The sequence below is a fragment of the Coenobita brevimanus genome, chromosome 39 (assembly GCF_032717465.1).
Source record: "Coenobita brevimanus isolate Jiangsu-jjx chromosome 39, ASM3271746v2, whole genome shotgun sequence".
NCBI classification, from domain to species: domain Eukaryota; kingdom Metazoa; phylum Arthropoda; class Malacostraca; order Decapoda; family Coenobitidae; genus Coenobita; species Coenobita brevimanus.
This window is the reverse complement of record NC_136992.1, coordinates 29,178,930-29,203,966: the sequence shown is the minus strand read 5'-3', so window position 1 is coordinate 29,203,966 and position 25,037 is coordinate 29,178,930. Positions and strand designations below refer to the sequence as shown.

Below are 25,037 nucleotides of genomic sequence, written 5' to 3'. Positions count from 1 at the left end.
AATACCTCTTGTGTATTGATTGATTCTACACATTACACATCAGTATCTTCTTGTGTGTTACAGATGCAAACTATATTTATATTAAAACGATACAAATAACTTACAAGAGAATGTTAAGGTATCATATGCATAATAAACTGCTGAAGAAGAGGTGCCACAAACCCTTCTTATGGCACCTAGCGTATGACACACAGTTACAAAGATTATGACAGTTTCATTCATATCTACTACCCGTTACGGTACATTATATGACCATTGTGAGCCTACTCTTCAATTACCATATGTAAAACATTTGAAAACAGTGCCTCAAAGTTATACGAATTAGGAAAAATCATATGCCGGTGAACATCAAACAGTAGAACATTGCAAAACAACTGAGTGATATCGCTGTAGGACATGCAAATCTAAATTTACTATTTTTAATGATGGTAAAAATGATGATGATGATGAGAACAGAATATGACTTCGCTCAGATGTTAAAAAAAAAAATAATAATAAAAAAATAAGAGAGAGAGAGAGAGAAAGAAAAGGAAAAAAAAAATCTACCAATCAAAAATGATGAAATTCCCCTCATGTTAATAGAAAAATCATCTAATTTTAACCTAAATAAGATACCCAGTTGTGCTTGGTAACACAGACAAGGCACATAGTCCATAGTAAAGTGCAGAAAAATGCATATTAAAGCTCCATTGCTACCCATAACACTGACCTGCAAGTTCCTTAATTTTTGAGTACCCTTTGCCTGGATAAACATGCCATATTTTTAAACAGAACCCCAGGTGGTAGGTGGTGGCAACAATCATCCACTCACATGATTTAGTGGGTCCTACTTCTTCATTTCAGTTTCTCATTCTGTTTCTGTATCCTCCTAGTTCTCCCTTTCCTTCCTGTTCCTTTTTATTACTCTTCTTTTCCCTTAGTGGCTCTGCACAGAGTGATAAACCAAATGGTTTCCTGTAACCCAGGAAACCATTCCATAAAATAATGTACATACAGTATGATAATGGAGTGAAATGGAGCCTAATGTGCTGCCTGTGTTAACTGGGTGGACAGTTGCAAATGCAGAGTCCATCCACAAATCAAACCTCCACACTATTTCCTGCGCTTCACTGTGGAATGGCACTGTCAGCCTGTCAGCCACAAGGAATGTTGGTTCACTGCATGGGAAAGCCCTGCAGGGGTGGTTGCCTGCCTGCAGTTGACAGGTCTGCTTGTCCAGACTGACTGGGATTGATCAACAACAACAACCAAACAACCCCAACTTGATATGTTGACTGCATGCAATGGTGCATGGATGTGGAGACCCCATGATCCAGAACTTACTGTACACAGAAATTGAATGGATGGATAGGTGGATGGATGAACAAGATGAAGAGGTGGATAGATGGATGTACTGGTTGATAGATTCATTGACTGACTGAAAGATTAGTTGGTATGGAGGGAGGGAAGTGGATAAATGGATGGATGAGTCGATGTTTAGCTAGATAATTAGTTGGATAACTCAGTAAATACGTATATAGACTGATGTTCCTGGGGCCTCCATTTTCCACTGATTCATGTGCAGAATGACACTGACCACTTCACTTGGATGGCATATTCCTCATTCTATTCTAGCTCCTTTCACTGACTTTTACTCAGCAAATGAGAGAGGTCTTCTGAACTAGAGGAATTAAGTTTTCACTGACCCCTTCAGTATGAGAGGCTTTTCCTAAGCTGCATAAAATCATCTTTCAGCAGCAAGAACAAACTAACAAGTGACATGCTGTGCCTGAATGCAAGGACTTAACCCCTTCATTCCAGTGATGTACTTTGTTATAATCTTGTCAGCCTCAGATAGTTTTCTTTAGCTTGGGAGAGACTTTTTTTAACTGGAGTGGGTTAGATACAGCTTTAATTAACCAGTTCAATATGTGAGATCTATCTTCAGTTGTATAAAGTCATCTGAAGGTAGGAAGAATAAACTGCAAAAAGACATTGTAGTACTGAAGGAGTTAAATAGAAAATATCTGAATCTCCTTATCCTCACTGGATGTGGGAAATTAAGCTAGGCTGATGATGATATTCCTGATAATGATGATGATGATTCATTTGAGAACACTCACTCTGTTTGTTTTGCTTTGCTCAACAAATTTTAATGTACCGGTACCTTGGAAAATTTTTTGTACACTGCCAAATAGCCTTTGTTGAAATTTGTGAAAGGTAATGCTGTTTTAACTAGTTACAGACAAGAGGTAAAACAAATAGTGCAAAACTTCATATGGCAGATTATACAAGGCAATCTTGAAGAACTGCTAGGCAGCATGGGCACACAGGCAGTACTGAAACCTTACTGTTGACACTACATACTGTACTGTGACACCACTGTTTCAAGCTTCTACATTTTCTGTATTATTTTGTATTATGTATTTTTAATGACCAGGTATTATGTGTTAATCTGTATTGTGATGATGTGAATAATCTGTGTTCCCTCCACCAAATAATAGTACTGTAGTGTGTGTGATGAAGCAGCCACTCCTAGAGAAATGTTAGGAGTGAAGAGAGTAACTAGTGGTAAGGAAGAGAGGAATTTTGGGATGCAAAACCAGCCTTAGGAGCATATATTATCATTATATAGTCAGCATGATACTATACTGTATTTTCATTATTCAGTCTCAGTTATATCACATAGAACATCAACTGCCAGCAATAGTAAACATTAATAACATCAGGTACTTGTATATAATGTGCTTTTTTAAAACAGGAAATCACTTTAAACAATTTTAAGACTTGTCACTTGAATTTAGAGTACTTTTAAACTTAATATGTCACAAGTCATAAAATATTAGTATAGTATCAGAAAGTTAAAAATTATTAAGAAATTCTTTAGCACATTTAAAGAACTATAGTACATTACAGGACATACAGTACAGGGCATACAGAATATACACTACTACTGTACTTACCCGGCCATAGGCGTATGCATCTTCATCAAGTATGAATTTCTGAGGGTAAACATGTTCAAGATACCACTTGAACGTGTGACATCGTAGTCTGTTGCGTAGTTCTTTGCGAGCACTCACATCTCCCCAGTCTGCAGTCTAGAGAGGGAATGTGAGGTGTAGAAATTATATACTACACTACACAACACAGATAATGTGCTTACAGGTACGAAGTCGGTTCAGAAAGTATCCAACCTTAGGCTCTTAAAATAATAAATAGCTAACCTGTTGGGCTAGGACACTAATCTCCTCTCAAAGTAGGCCCCTTCTGACTTGACACGCACAGCCCAGCATTCTTTCCGCTGCCTGAAACATTTTTCAACGTCGGTTTTCATTATCACCTGCAGATGTTTCGTCGCTTTCATCATGATCTCTTCTCTTGTCTCAAAACTGGAACCCTTCAGCGAAGTTTTCAGCTTGGGAAATAATAAAAAGTCATACTGAGCCATGTCTGGTGAGCAGGGAGCTTGCCGGATGTTTTGCTTGGCCAAAAATTCTCGAGTCAGTTGAGAAGAATGGGCAGAGACATTGTCATGGTGCAGCTTCCAACTTGTCGCTTTCCAAAGGTCTGGTCTCTCCTGCTGAATTGTGTCACAAAGATGACGGATAATGTCGAGGTAGTAATGGCTGTTGAGAGTCTGACCTTCTGGTGCATATTCGTAAAACACCACACCATGGCAGCTGACAAAAACTGTCAACATGCGAGTGTATTTCACCTTGCTGCGGACTTGTAATGCTTTTTTTTTTTTGGCCGAGGCAACCCTGCATGATTCTGCTGGGATGACTGTGCTTTGGTTTCTGGGTCGTACCTGTACACCCAGGTCTCATCTCTAGTGATAACGGACTTCAGAAAGTCTGGATCATGATTTGCACACTCTATCATGTCTTCTATCTATCTATCTATTGCCAGACGCCTCAATCCCATTTGGGGTGGCCACAAACAAATCGCCTCCAAGTCGCCCTGTCCCCCGCCATTTCACTGCCCTGCTCCCAATTCACGCCCCCCTCTCTCATATACCTCTCCACCCCATCCCTCCATCTCATCCTCGGCCTCCCCCTCCCTCTTCCCCCCTCCACCTCACTCACATACACTCTTTTCGTCAGTCTTTCACCCTCCATCCTCTCCACATGTCCAAACCACCTCAGTGTGTTCCTCATAACGCTTCCTATCACATCCACACCACAACGCTCCTTTATATCCTCATTCGTCAGCCTGTCTCTCCACGTGACTCCACAGGCTCCTCTTAAATAACTCATTTCCACTGCTCTCACTCTTGACTTGTGTCCTTCCAACAATGTCCAAGCTTCACATCTGTACGTTAGAGTTGGTATCACAATACTGTCATGTAGTAACTTTTTCACTTCCATGCTCACTTCCCTGTTTCTTATCACTGCTTTCAAAGAACCAGCAACCTTTCTTCCCTGCTGCACCCTTTCAAGCACTTCACCCTCCAAACCTCCATCCTTACTCATCACACTACCCAAGTACTTAAACGTACTCATGTCTTGAGCAATATTAATCCGAGAGAAGAGATCATGACGAATGCGACAATGCACCTGCAGGAGGTACCAAAAACCAACCCTGAAAAATGTTACAGGCAGTGGAAAGAGTGCTGGGCTATGTGTGTCAAGTCAGAAGGGGCCTACTTTGAGGGGTGATGAAAGTCCTAGCTCAACAGGTTAGCTTTTTATTTTTTTAGAGCCTAAGGTCGGATACTTTTTTTTTTTTTTTTATGTGTGTCCGACTCTGGGCATAGGCTTCACAGCCTGCACTCAAGGCTCAGTAGTCCTCCTACATACCATGCACCTTGACATGTCACCACTTCGGCGTTAACACACACCGTCCATATTGAATACGTGCTAGGACTGATGTATTGGTATTAACGGGGGTATTTTTACGACATGTCGGCGGGTCTTCTGGTAGATCAGTAAAGTCTGCTTTTATGAAATTCAAATCCTTAAACTGTTCCCTGCCCCAGAGGGGATTTGAACCTGGGTCCGGTAGGACTGCAGGCCACCTCTCTACCGATTGAGCCACCGCCTCCCCGAACCAACCTCGTAGTGGTATTCCTCAATATATATATAGGCAATGTTTTCTTCAGTACAGTACCACAACTTTTTCCATACCTGCAACTCAGGTCGATAAACATAGAAGAGCCGCTTGTAGTCATCCATCCATGTCTCGGCCATACGTGCGGTGTTGAGGCCATGTGTGTCCTTGTTGCCAGGGAAGGTGTATGGGTGGAAGGAACGGAAGATGTGACCCACACGTGAGCACGGTATGGTCTCCAGAGTCCCTCCACACATCCACACCTGCACAGTGAATGAGGATGGTATATTGTATACACTTTCATCTTAACATAGCCTGGATTTCTGTCCTTTTGCTTCTCATTTCTTTTAATTCTGTGGCAGATTGTGACAATACAACAATTTTACATCCTTTGCCTGGCACTTCTGAGTGACAAGAAGTATATTCTTTTGATAATTGAATATTCAAGATAGAGCCATAGCAAACTTGGGCCAAGTTAAGCTGGAAGGGGTACAGTATATAGTAGTCACCTTGTTACCACCTGAAAGAACTGGGCCACTCCCACAGTCTGAATACTGAGTCTGGATTAATGAAATTCAGTGAGCCTTAATTATGACTTAGGAGTTAGTTCCCTGGGCATTACTCAAAGCAGTCTTCTAAACAGACTACATTTGGCCATCAACTGAGCTGAAGGCAGTTTGAAAGCTTCATATTTTTAGAACAAAATGATGTATATTGGAAAGTGCAATTTAAAACTGATTGATCAGCTGAACAAAGCAAAAAATGGACAAAACTGCCATTCCTGTATATACTGTACATATAACTCTGTTCAAGGTGTAGGGGCCTGAGATGAGGTTACTGTAGTCCAGTACATATAAGGGTAGATGATTTGCCTACTTCCCTTGGTGGCATTAACTGATGGGTCACTCTAACCACTCATCGTACAGGCCAGTGGGAAACAGCTACAGAAAATAGTGTACATATTCTGTGGGTATTGTCATATGCATCCTTTCATAGCAAGAGTTAATTACAAAATGCTGTATGGCATCATACTAAAGGGGTTAACACCAATCTGAGAATGTATTTTTCCATTTATTCTTGCTGCTACCAGTTATTTTTTTAGCAGAATTTGAGTTACATTTTTATCTGGAGGAATCAGATGTAGTCTACAGTAACACCTTCACTGTCAGACATCATTCCAGAGTTGAATAAAATCATCTGGAGAAGCAGTGGTAAAATTTAAAATACATTATTGTACTGAGAAGAATAAAGATCAAGTCATGCCTGATCCCTGGAAAGCATCACTGACCCTGAATGACATCTCAAGATTCTCACCACCCCACACATCCATCCCATCATCATAGCTGCCAATCTCCCAGAAGAAGTTACGCTCGATGGCAAACAGACCACCAGCCATTGTCGGGGACCTGAGGGAGTGACAGATGTGTTAGTGATATACAGTACAGTGGGATAATCTTTTTATATTGGTTGAGAAACACAACAAAAATAATATTACACAGCAATGAACAAATAACATGACAGAGTTCAACCCTTCATATTGTATTTTACACTGTTGTATATATCATCAGCGTCATCACCATCTTCATCTTCAATGTCTTGCTCTCTCCTGAGAACCTCCAGACAGGATGGCCATAATAGAAGAGCCTTCAAGCTACACATCTTTCCCACTCTCTCAAACACATCTCTTCCTGTTCTTGTTCTTTCTTCAATGCATTGTCCCACTTTCTTCTTCCACACAACTTAAGGTCAGCCTTTATGAACATTGCCTTTCATATCACTTTCACACACTTTCTTTGGTACTATATCTGATTACATCATTTGTACATGTCCATACCATAATGATATACAGTATTCCTCTTTACCCACTCGGAAAATCCACACCTCACTCCTACAGCTCATTCTTCCTTTCCATAATGCCCTTAAAGTTTCACTATTTTGTACACCCTATATCCTCCCCATGCCTGCAGATGTTCTAAGAAAGGTCATTTAAATTGCAAACTGCCCGTCATCATGCACTTCTACTATTATTTTGCAACAACAGTAGTGTTTTGTTGTGCATATAAACACTGGGTGGCCATCTTGGCTCCAACATATGACTTTCAGTTTATGTGGGTAGGCATGTATTGGCATGGGATCAATGTTCGTGGCCATCGAACGAAACATATAAATGATTTTCGCTCTTGTTAACCTGAACCTGGGTACAGTATAGGATTACATCAGTCTTTCTATTGATCTATCACATAGCCATCACATACTGGTAGGTAACATACATTATAATGCCCTCAGAATTAAGGGTCTGAACAGAGATTCTGCCTGGGATAATGTTGCATGAAGTATTGCCAGCGGATAACAAAGCTAACAGATGTAAGCCCATACAGTGCCTTTCAAAACAAAGAAAAGACTGAATGAATGAACAAACATCCATTATCATAACTGCTCAACTTTCAATACAGTGACTTAGATTTTCAAAGAAAAGATTAGGAGAAATACACTGAGGTGGTTTGGACATGTGGAGAGAATGGAGAATGAAAGACTGACTAAGAGGGTGTATGTAGGTGAGGTGGAGGGAGGGAGAGGGAGGGGTAGACCGAGGATGAGGTGGAGGGATGGAGTTGAGAGGTATATGAGGGAGGGGGGGGTGAGTTGGGGGGAGGGGAGTCAAATGGTGGGTGACAGAGTGACTTGGAGGCGTTTTGTCTGCGGCCACCCTTTGCGGGATTAGGGCGCCGGGCTATAGATAGATAGATAGAATAGACTTAGATTTTAAAGTACCTGGTTGGTCCAACAGGACTTCCTCGTCGTTTTTGTTCAGCCTCATTCACCTCAATCCAGGTGAAGTGTCCACTCCAGGTGAAGCCTCCAACCTGTTGGTAGATGGATAATTAGGAAAATGAAATTGTCACTACAGTACATCATTCTCTCATTTTCCTGTGTTGATGTCAGCCTAACTACCTCACATGCTAATACCATGAATTCTTAAAGATAGTACACTGTCATTCTGCAAAATGGAGAACCTCCCTTTTGTAAACTGTTCATAATGTTAGTAGCATGGTCAGAAACTGTTCATGTGAAACTGCTATTAAAGTTATGATGGTTTTTTGATGGTTAATATTGTGAGTGCTATTCCTCAACTATAGATTTTTTCCCAGACATAAGATGAGTTCCATCTTATGAATTCCATCACCCAAAGGACTACGAATGATATCCAGATTACAAGACTGTGACTCCACGTGTGTAGTATTTATATTTATAAAATTATAAGCTGATATGGAGATTCCCATAGTTCGGCTGACTATTTTAAATTTGCTATTATGTTAGACTGAAGCTGTTGGAAGGGTGTAGTGAAGACTGAGAGAATGAACAGCTTTGAACGACATCTGCCAATTCTATCATTATATATAGAGAAGGGATTGTGTGAGCTGTGGTAATGCTGGGAATATGCAAATGGAAGTAAAGAGACCCATACTGTACATGACATAACCCTTTCACTACCATATCTTTTATATCTTTTTCTTACCACTACTATAATATTTAAGTCAGCTTAAATGAGATGGTGTACTTTTATCTTTTGGTGGTGCACAAAATTTACTGTATTTAGCTTCCCTCATTTCCATCCCACCACCAACTTAGCCCCTGTCCATTACACTTGTGCCAGAATATGAACATGGATTGGCTTGAGTGGGATGATAAGCTGGTGAATGGATGTTCTGTTTTGTAATTTTCTCTACGATTTCTCTTGTCCTTTCTCTTGACCTCCTCAAAATCCAGCCAACCATCATAAGTCTCTGCACAGCACACCTTTACCAAACTATCAATTGGCTCAATTGGGATCATTAGCTGGTTAATGAATATATATTTGTCATTTTCTCTTTCAGCAGTCTCCTCTCCTTTGTTTCATTCACCTTCTCCCCTTAATTCATTAACATTTTGTCCTCTCCAGTTTTCACTCATTTTCATCTCATTATTGTCCATATCACTTGGAAATACCACTCATAATTTTTTTTTTTTCTCCCTTCTCTCTCTTCTGGTGTATTCCCTGTAGCTATTTTACTCTTTTACCCATTTCATCCCTTTCACTATGATAACAGTTTTTCTTTGTTTCATTCTTGCATCCCCAGATGATTTTTATCCAACTCAGGAATGGCTTACCAGAGAAATATAACAAAATCCATTAATTCTTCCATTACAATGATACTTTTTGTTTTATTCTTGCTACTTCAAGACGCATTTATTATGCTCATGGAGGACACCTTATAGTGAAGGTGTCAAAACAACTTTCATTAATTCCTCCACTACAGTCGTATCTCCCATCCTTCTTCCTTCCACTTCAAGTGACTCTACATTGAGTAACAAGCCTGATGCTTTCCTTTAACCCAGGAAACCATTTGGAAGTGAGGGTGATGTGAAGCCTGCTGTGGTGGCAAGGGCAGTTGCTTGCCCATGTTTAATGGGTCTACCTGGCCACACAGTCTGGGGTAACCCAACAACAGCAGCAACAACTACAGTCATATCTCTCTTGTACTTTTGTTGCCCCTAAACGATTTTATTGAAATTAGGAAGGTTCTCTTTCAATGAACATATTAAAACCCAGATATCCAATATGCCATGTTAACCGCTCAGAACTTAACTGTCACTCCTCCAATGTCTCTCCCTTCTTGCACTCCTTCCCATCCTCCCCCTCTCCACTTGCCCTACCTAACCAACATTCCTTGTCCTTTCTCTTTCCATTTCTTCACTCTCTCTCTCTCCCATTCCACTCTTCCTCCATACCCAACTTCATCCTCTTGTTTTCTCCCTCCCTGCTTCCCTCTCTTTTTTTGTTTTCCCTCCAAATCAGCTCCCCTTCTCCCCCAGTTTCCTCTTTACTACAGTACTGCACCTGGAAGTAGCGTCCATTGCCATGATAGTATTCCAGGGTGTTGTCGTCAATCACATCAATAATCGGCACCAGCACTGCCGACCGACTCTCCTTGATCCTCTGCAGCAGCGGCTCCATCCTGTAAGAGTTTTCTCAATTATAAAGTGAGAAAATATTTAACTTCTTCAGCTTAAAGACATCACTTTTGTACAGTTTTGGGCCACTGAGAGAGACTTGCTGAACTACATGTGCCAAAATCATGCATAAATTTATGGAAATGTGTGACATAGTAGTAACAGAAGATGCGACATTATGAGCCTCACCAAATCCTTTAAAAATACAAGTTGACAAAAGTACTTAGGACACACAAAACAAGTACACACCACAACTCATTGGCTTCACAGTGAGAGTCAAGGAAGATGAGGACATCTCCAGTAGCTGCTTTTGCCCCTGCCAGTCGCGCTCGGATGAGGCCATGTCGCTCCTTTAGCCGCACCAGCCGTACAAGCGAGGGCAGCCGGTATTTTAGGTATAATTCCAGCTTCTCACCGAGTTCGGCTGGGGGAGGGAGAGGCAGTTTAGGTCATGCTAAGTTAGTTTGAGTTGATTTGAAACAAGGCAGCCTTTACTGTGTTGTTCCTGATTGCTGTTGTTGTTGTTGTGGTCTCAGGCTCATCTGGATTTGAACTCTGTGGACTGCAGGCTGAAGCTCCTGCATTTCACCATTCTTCTTTTGGGGGACAGGAAACAAGCTGAAGGGTGTTTGTGAAACCAATATCAGTTCCACTACTTGAAGGTATTACTCTCCAGCATCAGTTTTAATGATATATTAGTGATACCAGAGCCCACTACATTTAAGGGTAGATCTATCTATCTATTGCCAGACGCCTCAATCCCGTAAGGGGTGGCCACAAATTAATCGCCTCCACGTTGCCCTATCCAACGCCATTTCACTGCCCTGCTCCCAGCTCACACCCCCCATTCTCATCTTCGCCCTCTCCACTCCATCCCTCCACCTCATCTTCGTCCTCCCCCTCCCTCTCCCCCCCTCCAACTCACTCGCATTCACTCTCCTCATTAGTCTCTCACTCTCCATCCTCTCCACATGGCCAAACCACCTCAGTGCATTTCTCCTAACACTTTCTGTCACATCCACATCCACACCAAAACGCTCCTTCGCTTTCTTATTTGTCAGTGTGTTTCTCCACGTAACTCCACATGCTCCTCTCAGATAACTCATTTCCACTGCTCTCTCTTGACTTGTGTCCTTCCAACAAGGTCCAGGCTTCACATCCATTCATTAGGATTGGTATCACAGTACTGTCATGCAGCGACTTTTTTACTTCCAGACTCACTTTCCAGCTCCTTATCACCGCCTTCAAAGAAACAGCAACCTTTCTTCCCTGTTGTACCCTTTCAAGCACTTTATTCTCTTAACTTCCATCCTTACTCATCACACTACTCAAGTCCTTAAATGCACTCACATACTCCATTTTCTCCTCATTCAGCCTCACGGTACATTCAGTGGCTTCACTTCTCTCGAAGACCATAACTTTACTTATCCCTACATTCACCTTTAGATTCCGTTTCATACATGCTCTACCAAACTCATTCACCAACCCTTGCAGTTCCCCATCATCTTCACTTAACAATACAGTATCATCTGCAAACAACAGTACAGGGAGTTTCCAGACACTGCCCTCTCTCGTTAGGGTCACTCCAGCATCCACTGCCTTACCTTGTACCTCTTTTATATCCCATCCATATACAGATTGAACAGCCATGGGGACCTGACACATCCCTGTTTCAATCCAACATTCAAATAGGAAAATTCACTCAGTTCACTTCCACACGCACTGCAGCCTTATTACCCCTTCATACATACTCTTCATTACATTCAGCAACTTCCCATTTACTCCTTATATTCTTATTATTTTCCACATTCCATATCTATCCACCCTGTCATATGCTTTCTCCAAATCCATGAAGGCAGCATGCAACTTCTTTCCCTTCTCTAGAAACTTTTCCACTTAAGGGCAGGTGACCAGCCTAATTCCCTTGACGGTACTGCTTGAGTAAAAGGCCTCCAGTTACTTCTTGGTGATCAACTTTCTTCTGGTTCTTGACTGAGAAGTTAAGAAACACAAAAAACTACTCATTTCTGACTTAATCTTTAAAATGAATCATAAGCCACTTTAATACGTATCTGTGTATTTGTCTGTCTAATCCTCTACTCCTGTGACTGGGCAGGACAGTCCCAACATTTCCGACTAGGTTGAGCCCTGAGTGCCACTGTGAGCACCCAACTGTCCCTCACATTTAAACCATTTTGGGCCACATCTAACTGACGCACCATAATCCCTTAGGCCACCAGGTGTCCATTTAATTATAATCCATCCAACTTGATACCAGAACAGATTGAAAGAACTTTAATTGAGGTCTAATTGTCATAATTTCCCTTGCACTGACCTCTATCGGAAAAGTCATCAACGAGGACAATCTCCTTAAGGAATCGCTTAGGTGACCGGTTGATGACAGACCAGATGGTGCGGATGAGAGGACTCCAGGCCTCATTGGTGAAGATGATGATGACGGAGGCGGTGGGAAGGTCACTGTCGTACCGGATGGTCTTGCACCTGCCGATAATGGAAATATATTACAGAACGTACAGCGTATTTTTGCTCATTCTTATAACACATATCATGGGAAGCACTTCATCTGTCGTATCGTTTATGATGGCTCCAAAATCCTTACATGTGTCAAATTTATTATGGATTATTGTTTATTTTTCACCAACAGAACTTGTATCACAATCATCTCCAACCTCACACCTACAAGCATAGAAAATACTGTACTATATATCACCATTTTTTCGCTTTAATACAACAGGTATCACAGGAAGTATTTTACCCATGACGTATTTAATTACTGTGGTTTTCTCGTACCTTACATCAGAGGAAGGAACGAAGGAATAATGAAGAATTAGCACCAGCCATGATACGGGTCAATGGCACTGTTGGAGTAGAGGGGAAATAAAGGCCGGAAGAAACAGGGAAAGATGAAGAAGACGGGTAGGACAGAAGTGCAGAAGATGATAGTAAGGAGGGAAAGACTGGAGACAAAAAGGCCCCATTTCGTTACCTCTTACGACAAGCTGGGAAAATGGGGAGGTATTCTTTTCCCCCATCGTCCCCAGGGAGTTTACTGTTCTTCGTGTTATCTACAGTTATTTTCCCCTTTATACAGTAGTTACCACAGGACACGTATTACCTTTAGAATTCCCTTTTAGTTCCAGCAGAATGGGTTAATGAGTTGCATGGTCATATCCTGCCTCACATCCCTGGCAAAGAAGTATAGTATCACCAGAGCTCATTATTTTTTCTTCCTAACAGATTTAAATTAGTCAGCCCTACGATGGACAGTCTTGTAAGCATGTGTGTGTGTGTGTGTGTGTGTGTGTGTGTGTGTGTGTGTGTGTGTGTGTGTAAAATCCCCCCCCCTCTCTCTCTCAAGGATAATATTCACAAAACAGCTTTCAACATTTTTCTCCCATTACTGTGAGAAATAATTGTTTTTACAGGAGAAATAAGATACATGGAAAGATTATTATTATTCTTTTATTATTTTGCATTATCCTTCCTACTGCCTTCCTGCAAAAGAAATGTTACAGTATAAGAGTCAGTATTTTACCCAAGTATTCCCTGCGGATCGTGAGTTGAAATGGTTGGAGTGTGTGTGTGTGTGTGTGTGTGTGTGTGTGTGTGTCAATACCTCTGACCTGTGTTTGCTTTGTTTTATTTTCCACCATGGGGAAAAAATTACCCCTCCAAAATGAACACACACACACACACACACACACACACACGAGCGCATTCTTTACATCCCATAATTCGAATTGGTCTGTAAGTTGAAGCAAAGTTTGTGAGAAAAAAAAAAAAAAAAAAAAACAGCCAGTCACAAGTGTTTGGAAATGAAGTTTGAGTTACCTGCATCAACACTGCCACCTGAATTAAAAAACAATTAGCCACTTTTCATTTCTGATTGCTGCATTTTCGTACGTAATAGGGACGTGTACAGTTTAAATCAGTCAGTGTCATATGTTTGTGGATATGCAGTACTTTTTTCACTTCATTTTATTTATGTTACGTAATTTCTGTATTCATGTATTTATTTAGTATTGTATTTATTTATTTATTCATATATTGTATTTATTTATTTTTATTTGTTTCGTTTTCAGAGAGTTTGCTGAGGTCTCCCGGGGGGGTCACTACACTAATTACTATATTTCAAGGTATGTACCCCCTTGAATTTAACACTGACTCGTGTATTGTGTAAAATAAGAGGCTTCGTGGCACCTTTTCCATAGAGATTTAGTCTGGGTATTACATTTCGGTATAATTTTGTATGTTATGGAAACTATGTCGATATGAAAGTGATACAAATAAAAGTAAAGATGTTAAGGTGTAAATATGTGAAGTAAATCGCTAAGGATGAGGTGTTACGGGCCTCCTATGTCACTCAGAATTCGAGGTAATATATACTGAATTTAAATTTCCATGTATTTTTCAAACGGAAGATATTTATTTACTACTTGCCTAACATTGAAATTGTTTGGTGTCAAGAAACCATAGGTATATTTTGAACCTATGGGTATTAGTTTCCCATTTTTGACAATATATGGGTGTGTAATAGGGAGTTGTATTCTAAGCTGGAGGGAGGGCAGCCAAATGACAGAGGACAGGGCGACATGGAGGCGATTTGTTTGTGGCCATCCTTCTAGATAGTATTTTAAGACTCGTATATACTGGAAGGATCTATGTGACAAAGTAGGGCAGCAAGGTGTAAATAAGGAAAATAAATTACTTAGGAAATGGTGTTAGGGAGCATCCTCAGCCGACGAGGAAACGGACCCTTTGAGTGTGTGTGTGTGTGTGTGTGTGTGTGTGTAATTCACCGGGTCGGTCAGGATCACTTGATGGGCGTGATCGTCAGCTTTTACCCTCCCGGAAGGAAGCTGAGAGCTCATATAGTCCGATCTAAGGGCAAGGCTGTGACCTTCACACACGCACACACCCATCCCCTTGCACAAGGGGGACAGTAACCAGCCACTTCGTCAGTGAAACTTTTCGCAACCTGAGCGAGGCGCGAACTCCCGTCCACCAGTTGGCAAGCGGGAACGTTACCACTGCGTGTGTGTGTGTGTGTGTGTGTGTGTGTGTGTGTGTGTGTGTGGTGAGGCAATGGTTAGTGTGTTATGGGCAGGGGACACAACTTTTCTAGGCTGTGTGTGTGTGTGTGTGTGTGTGTGTGTGTGTGTGTGTGTGTGTGTGTGTGTGTGTGTGTGTGTGACGAGTTGTGAAATTGCCGCCAGAACAAGCATGATTATGGGAGTAAACATTAATAAGGAAAAAACAAAAGAAAAACACCGGGAAAATACGAAGAAATAATAGACACATAAAGACATAAATAAGAGTGAAATTAAAGTAAAGTAAGGAAAATAAAATCGTGGGAAAAACAGGAAAAAAAGAGGAAAAATACAAGGAAACTAAGAAATAACTAGTATGAGAAAGTAGAAGTGAGGCTGTTAAAGGGAAGATGGAGGTAGGTAGGTTTACAAGGGAGGTAAATAGATAAGGGAGGTAGACAGGTAGACAAGGTGGGTAGGTAGGTTTATAAGGGAGGTAGACAGGTAGATAAGGGAAGTAGGTAGGTTTATAAGGAAGGTAGACAGGTAGACAAGGTGGGTAGGTAGGTTTATAAGGGAGGTAGACAGGTAGATAAGGGAAGTAGGTAGGTTTATAAGGGAGGTAGACAGGTAGATAAGGGAGGTAGACAGGGAGATAAGGGAGGTAGACAGGTAAACAAGGGAGGTAGATAGGTTTATAAGGGAGGTAGACAGGTAGATAAGGGAGGTAGGTAGGTTTATAAGGGAGGCAGACAGGTAGATAAGGGAGGTAGACAGGGAGATAAGGGAGGTAGACAAGGATACATGGGAAGTATAGGGTGAATAGGGTGATTTTTCTTGCTAGACTTTCTCCTCCTCCTCCCCCTCCTCCTCCTCCTCCTCCTCCTCCTCCTCCCCCTCCTCCTCCTCCTCCCCCTCCTCCTCCTCCTCCTCCTCCTTTCACACACGTCCATAGCCTTTATTCTTGGTGCACACACTTTCTAGTTAGCCATGCATACATACATGCATGCATCCGTCCATCCATGCATACGTAAATACATGACACATCTTTACACACACACACACACACACACGCCATTAACTGCAATCACCATACTTTTCCGTCCGCCCACACCTTAATTACTCACTCAAGGCTTCACACACACACACACACACACACACACGCCATTAACTGCAATCACCATACTTTTCCGTCCGCCCACACCTTAATTACTCACCCAAGGCTTCACACACACACACACACACACACACACACACACACACACACACACACACACACACACACACCTGACAGAGATCCCAAACCCCTCTCAGCTCGGTTCAGGTGTGGTCAGATTGGAGGGTTTATTCTGACTAGTAACCAAGTGTGATGCGGTGAGGATCTGTCCGTTCTCCCCTTTGGAGCTAAGATGCGAATGAATGTGTTTGAATGGATGAGTAAATGGAGAGTGAGTCGTCCTGTCTCGGCTACCTCCCTTTTCTTGGGGGAAGCAGCCTAGGTATATAGATAGATAGATAGATAGATAGTAACCAAGGAGACGCACTGCTGCCTCATAATAAGGAGTCATCGAATTTCACACAACCACGACTTAAGGTGCTCGCGTGACCCTGTTCCGTCCTCTGAAAACAAGGTAGTAGGGGTCATTGAAGGTCACAGGTCAATGGAGGTCAGGTCACTGGAGGTCACAGGGGTCAATGGGTTGAGGGGTCAGTGGAGGTCAGGGATCAGTGGAAGTCACAGGGGTCATTGAAGGTCACGGGTCAATGGAGGTCACAGGGGTCAGTGGAGGTCATAGGTCAATGGGTCGCAGGGGTCAGTGGAGATCACGGGTCATTGGAGGTCATAGGGGTCAATGGAGGTCACAGGGGTCATTGGAGGTCACCGGGGTCAGTCTAGGTTGCCGCCAACCCCTCTAGTCCGAGAAATGTCTCCTCAGCTGAATAAAATCGTCTGAAGGTAAATTTTCAAAAATAAATATCGTTGTGGAGAGAAGGGATTTTCTCCATATCTCACGCAACCTTCCCTCACGCACTTTTATTACACGCAATATTCCCGGACGCACTTTGGTCACACGCAACCTTCCCTCACGCAGTTTTATCACACGCACTTTTCCCTCACGCAGTTTTATCACACGCAATTTTCCCGCACGCTTTTGTATCACACGCAATATTTCCTCACGCAGTTTTTAGCGCATATAAAAAATAATGTTATCGTGGTGGAAAAGTTGAGGCAGTTTACGTCTTATCTTCCCCCATACTGCACGCAATCTCCCCGCACGCAATTGTCGCACACGCAATTTTCCCCCACGCAGTTTTTAACCCACTTAGGAATAAATTATCGTAGTAAAGAGGCTGAGGCATTTGCTCCTTATCTTCCCCCGTACCGCACGCAATCTCCCCGCACGCACTCATATCACACGCACTTTTCCCTCACGCAATTTTTGACGCACTAAGAAATAACGGAAGGCTGAGGCATTTGCACCACATCTTTCCTCATAACTCACGCAATCTCCCCGCACGCAGTGGTATCGCACGCAACTTCACGCACGCAAGCCTTCCTACCACACGCACGTCCTAGTAAACCCCTTCACTGCCAGGACGGGTTTATTTTTATTTTTTGTTATTCAGACGGGTTTTTTTTTCATTAACCTCTTCAGGACGATGACATGTTTTATCAATTTATCCCTTGCTCAGAAATAAACAACCCCTTCAGTCCGATGACGCTTTAATTCTTGCCTCTTAGACGGTTTTATTAAGCTGGGGAGGGATTGGTAGGAGTGGAGGGGTTGGTAGGAGTGGAGGGGTTGGCAGGAGTGGAGGGGTTGGTAGGAGTGGAGGGGTTGGCAGGAGTGGAGGGGTTGGTAGGAGTGGAGGGGTTGGCAGGAGTGGAGGGGTTGGCAGGAGTGGAGGGGTTGGTAGGAGTGGAGGGGTTGGTAGGAGTGGAGGGGTTGGCAGGAGTGGAGGGGTTTTGGCAGGAGTGGAGGGGTTGGTAGGAGTGGAGGGGTTGGCAGGAGTGGAGGGGTTGGTAGGAGTGGAGGGGTTGGCAGGAGTGGAGGGGTTGGCAGGAGTGGAGGGGTTGGCAGGAGTGGAGGGGTTTTGGCAGGAGTGGAGGGGTTGGTAGGAGTGGAGGGGTTGGCAGGAGTGGAGGGGTTGGCAGGAGTGGAGGGGTTGGTAGGAGTGGAGGGGTTGGCAGAAGTGGAGGGGTTGGTAGGAGTGGAGGGGTTGGCAGGAGTGGAGGGGTTTTGGCAGGAGTGGAGGGGTTGGTAGGAGTGGAGGGGTTGGCAGGAGTGGAGGGGTTGGTAGGAGTGGAGGGGTTGGTAGGAGTGGAGGGGTTGGCAGGAGTGGAGGGGTTGGTAGGAGTGGAGGGGTTGGCTACAGATACACCCCCCACCATCAGGTAAGGAAATTTTAACCAGAGCTGAGTGAAATCGTCTGAAGGTAAAGACTGAATGAAAAATAAATAAGTAGAAGTGAGTGGCCTAGAAGGGTTGGAAAGCCACCTAACCCCCCCCCACTAGAAGGTAGATAACCCCCTCCCCCTCCTCGCTCTCCCTCCCCCCTCTTTCTCCCCTCCCCCTCTTCGCTCTCCCTCCCCCCTCTTTCTCCCCTCCCCCTCCCGCTCACCTTCTCTAATACCTGCCTCCTCCCCCTCCCTCTCCCCTTACCCTTTTCCCTTTCTCTTCCATCCCCTCCCCACCTAGTTTCTCCTATCCCCTCCCTCCCCCCTCCCCTACCGCCCTCCCCTCCCTCTCTCCCTCCCCCCTCCCCTACCGCCCTCCCCTCAGGAATTCTTCACTTTCCAGACACGCCTCTCTCTCTCTCTCTCTCTCTCTCTCTCTCTCTCTCTCTCTCTCTCTCTCTCTCTCTCTCTCTCGTAATATTACATCTTATTGCGTTAGAATGTATTACTATTTTTTACCACATCCTTGTGTGTGTGTGTGTGTGTGTGTGGTGAGGCAATGATGAGTGTGTTATGGGAAAGGAACACGACTTTGCTGGTGTGTGTGTGTGTGTGTGTGTGTGTGTGTGTGTGTGTGTGTGTGTGTGTGTGTGTGTGGTGAGGCAATGATGAGTGTGTTATGGGAAAGGAACACGACTTTGCTGGTGTGTGTGTGTGTGTGTGTGTGTGTGTGTGTGTGTGTGTGTGTGTGTGTTCTTTCTTTCTCCGCTATCAGGACCTCTTTATATATCTTTTTCAGTCCATACCAACACAACTGCCTTTTTGACTTTCCTTTTCAATTTCTTCCCTTTCTATATATTAATCAACCCTTTTTTATTCATAATGTTTTTTAGGTCTGACGTAACACCTGCCAGATTTGATTTATTCCATTCCATTTCTTCAGTCCATAACAATACAACATTTTCATTTCACTTGTTTCATTTTTTTCCACAATCGTTTTTTTTTTTTCCTGGCTATTTTTTCCCATATATTCCTCTGGCTATTTTTTTTCACATATTCCTCTGGCTATTATTTATTTCCAATATATTCTTCTGGCTATTTTCCCATATATTCCCCTGCCTATTTTTCCATATATTCCTCTGCCTATTTTTTTCATATATTCCTCAGGCTATTTTTTCCATATATTCCTCAGGCTATTTTTTTCATATATTCCTCAGGCTATTTTTTTCATATATTCCTCTGGCTATTTTTTTCATATATTCCTCTGGCTATTTTTTTTTTTGCAATATATTCCTCTGGCTATTTTTTTTTCCATATATTCCTCTGCCAATTTTTTTTTCCATATATTCCTCTGCCTATTTTTTTCATATATTCCTCTGCCTATTTTTTTGCAATATATTCCTCTGGCTATTTTTTTTTCCATATATTCCTCTGCCTATTTTTTTCCCATATATTCCTCTGCCTATTTTTTCACATATTCCTCTGGCTATTTTTTTTGCATATATTCTCTTGGCTATTTTTCCCATATATTCCCCTGGCTATTTTTTTTATTTATTCGCCCAGCAATTTTTATGACGTCACGCGTACCAGTTCTGACCTATGTTTGTTTGTTTGTTTGTTTGTTTCCTTTTTTTAACCGGGACGTAATAATCCTGGTTCTTGTGACGCCTGTACTTTGTCTTTTCTGTTCTTTTTCTGTTTTTTTTTTTTTCCTCCTTTCTCAAAATTTCAAATCCAGGCTGTGTTTTCTTGTATTTCTTATTTGTGATACTTTATTCATTATTTTTCCATCCGTATTATATATTGAAATTCTGTTGAGTTTTTGATAATACCTGTAGTTTTTTTTTATAATATGCGTGACGTAATTTACCTGCTGATTTTGACACCTGTGTATTCATGTTTTTTTTTCTTATTCCTTGTGTGTGTGTGTGTGTGTGTGTGTGTGTGTGTGTGTGTGTGTGTGTTTAATGAGTGTCGTGTATGGAAGTTGGTGCATGGAATGTGGTGCATGGAATCTGGTATATGTAATCTGATGTATGGATTTTTGTATTTATTTTTTCTTCCTCTGTTCTTCATCTGTTAAAAAAATATTGGCGATGCTTTTTCTTTTTCTTTCTTTCGATGTTATTTGGCATTTTTAAAACTCATAATATATTACTGTTTATTTATTCTTGCCCCAGTTCACTAACTAATTCTACTGTAATGACCTATTTTTTCCCCATTTTTTTCTTTATATATTTTTTTAATTTAGAGGACATTTGTTCATGTATCTTTTATCCATATTACAAATCCTAATTCGAAAAAAAGTTTTAATATTACTTTTTCCTATGTGTATATGGATTTTCTCTCGTCCTTTTTTTCCTTCCCATGTGTTCCTATCCTTGTCTTATTATAGCTCCAAATTCCGACGTCTTGTTTCCTTGCTGTTTTTTCCTATATAATTTTTCCTTTTCCAATAAAGTCCCTAATCCTGAAGTATTTTCCTTCTTGTTCATTCCTGTGTTTTGTCTTATTTTCCTGTTATGGCTCCTCTGTCGCCTGTTTTTCTTGTTCTTTTCCCCATTTTTCCTATCCTTGTCCTATTACAACCAACTTTTTTTTTCTAGTCTGATTCTGAAGTCTTTTTCTTGAATTTTCACCCTATATCCTTTTCCTATTATGGTCCATCTATCATCTTGTTTTTCTTGCTGTTTTTCCTGTTTTTTTCCTATCCTTGTCCTATTACACTCAATTCTTCATTTCTAACAATTTTCTCTAGTCCCAAATTCTGAAGTCTGTTTTTCTTGATTTTTCTTCCTATATTTTCTCTCCTTTTCCTGTAATGGCTCCTCTCAATTTTTCTTGTTTTTTTTTTTATCATTTTTTTTTTCCTTTCCATCTCTCTTACTCTCACCTCAAACAATTTTTTTTTTTGTCCCTCATTTTGAAGTTTTTATTTTTTTTCCTCGGGTTTTCTTCCTATGTTCCTTCGTGGTCCTGTTCTCTCTCTCTCTCTCTCTCTCTCTCTCTCTCTCTCTCTCTCTCCGATTTTCTCCCAATCCTTTTCCTGACGCTCAAGAAAATTTGCGAATTCTGACCCCCCTTCTCAGGCCATATTGGTGATGATGATGATGATGATGATGATGATGATGATGATGATGATGGTGGGGGTGAGGGTGGGGGTGATAATGACGTTGATGATGATGGTGATGATGATGATGATGGTGATGATAATGACGTTGATGAATGATGATAATGATGGTGATGATGATGAGGATGGTGATAAAGATAATGATGGTGGTGATGGTGGAGGTGATGATCTGATGATGGTGGTGATAACGATGGTGATGATGAATGCTGATGATGGTGGTGATAACGATGGTGATGATGATTGATGATGATGATGGTGATAAAGATGGTGATGATGAATGATGATAATGATGATGATGGTGTAAGAAGAAATGGCGCCAAACATTTAAAGCCACTGACACTAATATCAGAGGAATGTTTACTTTTGTGTGTGTGTGTGTGTGTGTGTGTGTGTGTGTGTGTGTGTGTGTGTGTTTATACGAAGAATCAGTCCTTATTCATCCCCCCCCGTGTGTGTGTGTGTGTGTGTGTGTGTGTGTGTGTGTGTGTGTGTTTATACGAAGAATCAGTCCTTATTCATCCCCCCCCCGTGGGTGTGTGGGTGTGGGTGTGTGTGCAGAATCAGTCCACACACACACACACACACACACACACACACACACACACACACACACACACCAAGCAGTAAGCCACACGAAACAATACGAAATGTCAAGGAAGGCAGTGAAAAAAATACAACTGCTCTAAATAGTGAGCGACCAATACTGAAAATCCAGGAAAATATTTATAAAGTTACTTGAGCCTAATATAATCAGCTTTGCATACGAGGCCTACGCAACACCTCTTCCTTAGCGATTTGGTCAGCACAGTGCACTTTGGTATCCTGTTGTGTGTTACTGATGCAAACTAGATCAATATTAGAATGGTATAAATGGCCTAATGACTATTAAGATGTAATTTGCAGAATAAATCGCTAAGGAAGGGCTGTTACGAAGCCTCTTTATAAATACGCCCCCCCCAAGCATTACCAAACCATGTGATGCAGAATGAACGTTAATTTAATGAATAACACGAAGCTAAGTGGAGAAAACAAAACGACGCGATACAAACGAGGCATCATACGAACTGCAGTAAATACCAAAGAGTGACGTGAGCAACTTGATATACTGTGTGCGTATGTATATACATAGATTGTTAGATAGGTAAACGATATATATATATATATATATATATATATATATATATATATATATATATATATATATATATATATATATATGACACTTTCATTAAAGAAATGTGAGACTCATAGGTGACAACAAATCACTGTGGGACAAATAAATACTATACATGTAAAGCAAAAGACTTTAATCTGAACGAAGGCAGTGTCGATGAATCAACAAACTGCCTGTCAGTCTGAGTGAAGAAAATTGGAAAGACTGAATTAATTTGAACGAAGAATTTTGAGAAACTGGTGAGACGAGCGAATTTGAGTGCAAAAATACGAAGACCAGAGAAACTGGGTGCAATTAGCTTAGTGTTTCCAGTAAGGATCGCACGCATCCAAGACAGCGAGAAAAACTGGAATGAAGTGTGTGTGTGTGTGTGTGTGTGTGTGTGTGTATACGATAAACACTGCGTCAGATACATACATACTACATACACATTATACACATACACATATATACCTACTTTCATGCAGAGAGAGAGAGAGAGAGAGAGAGAGAGCCTGCATGCGTATTTGCGTAAGGGAGAAAGTGACCTTGCGTTTGTAATTCATATCTTGATTTGTGAAATATTTGCGAATAATGTGTGTGTGTGAGTGTGTGTGTGTGTGTGTGTGTGTGTGTGTGTTTGTGTGTGTGTGTGTGTGAGAGAGAGAGAGAGAGAGAGAGAGAGAGAGAGAGGGGCCATATGTGCGTAAGAGAAAGTATCATTGCGTTATATGGCTGAGATCCTGATTTGTGTGTGTGTGTGTGTGTGTGTGTGTGTGTGTGTAAGAGAAAGTACTATCGCGTGCACGGTACAGTTGAGATCTTGGTTAGATGTGTGTTTGTGTGTGTGTGTGTGTGTGTGTGTGTGTGTGTGTGTGTGTGTGTACATTTTTAAGTCTATGTCTGTATGTTTCTGTAAGTATATATACTGAGAGAGAGAGAGAGAGAGAGAGAGAGAGAGAGAGAGAGAGAGAGAGAGAGATTTTTACCCTAGCAAACCTCACCTCTGCTACACTTTCCCCTCCAGGCCACACCCCACTACACACACACACACACACACACACACACACACACACTCTCTCTCTCTGTACCGTGATGTAGTAATAACTATGCTTTCCGCTTTAAAAAAAAAAAATAATATCGGTACGCAACTTCGGTACATTGGTGGTTCATTCTCTCTCTCTCTCTCTCTCTCTCTCTCTCTCTCGCTTTGTTATGGACTTTTTCCTGGTTTGTATTGATTTGTTTGATGGATTATTATTATTATTATTATTATTATTATTATTATTATTTATTATCATTTACTACTACTACTACTACAACCACTACTACTGCTGTCACTACTACTACTACTACTTCTACTACTACAACTGCTGCTACTACTATTACTATTACTACTACTAATACTATTACTGCTACCACTACTACTACAGCTCTTGTTGTTATTGTTGTTTTGGGGGGAATGGTGTAGATTGTGTTTTTGTAGTTGTGGTTGCATAAAAATAGGCCTCGTCTCCTATTACGGGGGTCTCACCTGTTTGGCCACACCTGTCCCGCCTCCTGTTTTACCGTTAATTATGTTCAGTATTTTCCAATTACTATTTACGTATTTCTATATCAGTCTATATATGTCCATCAATCTATCTATCAATCTGTCTATCTATTTACGCATTAATTTATTTGCTATCTAACTTTTTCCGTATCTGTGTATCTCTATCTATCTATTTATCAATTTACATATTTATTTTTATTTATTTGCTAAGCTGACGCAATTTGGCACATATTTTAGGTCAGTCCCAGAAGCTTTCACTCACCTGAGGGAAGTATCGATAGTGAAAAGATGAAAAAATATGAAGAAAGTGAAACATTTTTTGGTCGTGTAATCTTTTATGTATATTATTTACGTATTTTATTATCTTTAAACGGCTTAATCTCTCTCTCTCTCTCTCTCTCTCTCTCTCTCTCTCTCTCTCTCTCTCTCTCTCTCTCTCTCTCTCTCTCCATCCTCAGCGCCGAGTTATAAAGACAGCTTAACAATAATAACGCTAGTCATGAAGAAGTGCTATGGAAGGAATGTTGAGTATTTTCTCCGCCACTGAGCTACGTGATAGAAGCTGCAAAAGGACGAAAATCTGGGCCAAGTTAAGGTGAAAAGGGTATTGTATCAGACGGTTTTCATCAGCTGAGAGACGTGATAGTGATGATAAGGTGCGTTGGTGGGTTGGAGGGGTTCGTGGGTTCCCTAAACACCGCTTCCTTACCGATTTATTTTAGGAGACAGCT

At 41.5% G+C, this 25,037-nt stretch overlaps 2 protein-coding genes across 2 annotated transcripts in view; one reads left to right on the top strand and one right to left on the bottom strand.

Moving 5' to 3' along the window:
* The window catches only part of LOC145396769 (putative N-acetylgalactosaminyltransferase 9), a 96,501-nt gene that overhangs the window by 11,427 nt on the left and 60,037 nt on the right, over positions 1 to 25,037 (bottom strand). Inside the window, exons 2-8 of the mRNA XM_080270055.1 lie at positions 12,356 to 12,522; positions 10,270 to 10,444; positions 9,908 to 10,025; positions 7,801 to 7,892; positions 6,317 to 6,434; positions 5,106 to 5,291; positions 2,943 to 3,077 (exon numbers count right to left, since the gene is read on the bottom strand). Coding sequence (XP_080126181.1) covers positions 2,943 to 3,077; positions 5,106 to 5,291; positions 6,317 to 6,434; positions 7,801 to 7,892; positions 9,908 to 10,025; positions 10,270 to 10,444; positions 12,356 to 12,522 — 991 coding nt within the window. The remainder of the gene's footprint in view (positions 1 to 2,942; positions 3,078 to 5,105; positions 5,292 to 6,316; positions 6,435 to 7,800; positions 7,893 to 9,907; positions 10,026 to 10,269; positions 10,445 to 12,355; positions 12,523 to 25,037) is intronic.
* LOC145396770 (ethylmalonyl-CoA/methylmalonyl-CoA epimerase-like) overlaps positions 14,160 to 25,037 on the top strand; it is an 82,098-nt gene continuing 71,220 nt past the window's right edge. Inside the window, exon 1 of the mRNA XM_080270063.1 lies at positions 14,160 to 14,177. The gene's annotated coding sequence lies outside the window, so the exon portion shown is untranslated. The remainder of the gene's footprint in view (positions 14,178 to 25,037) is intronic.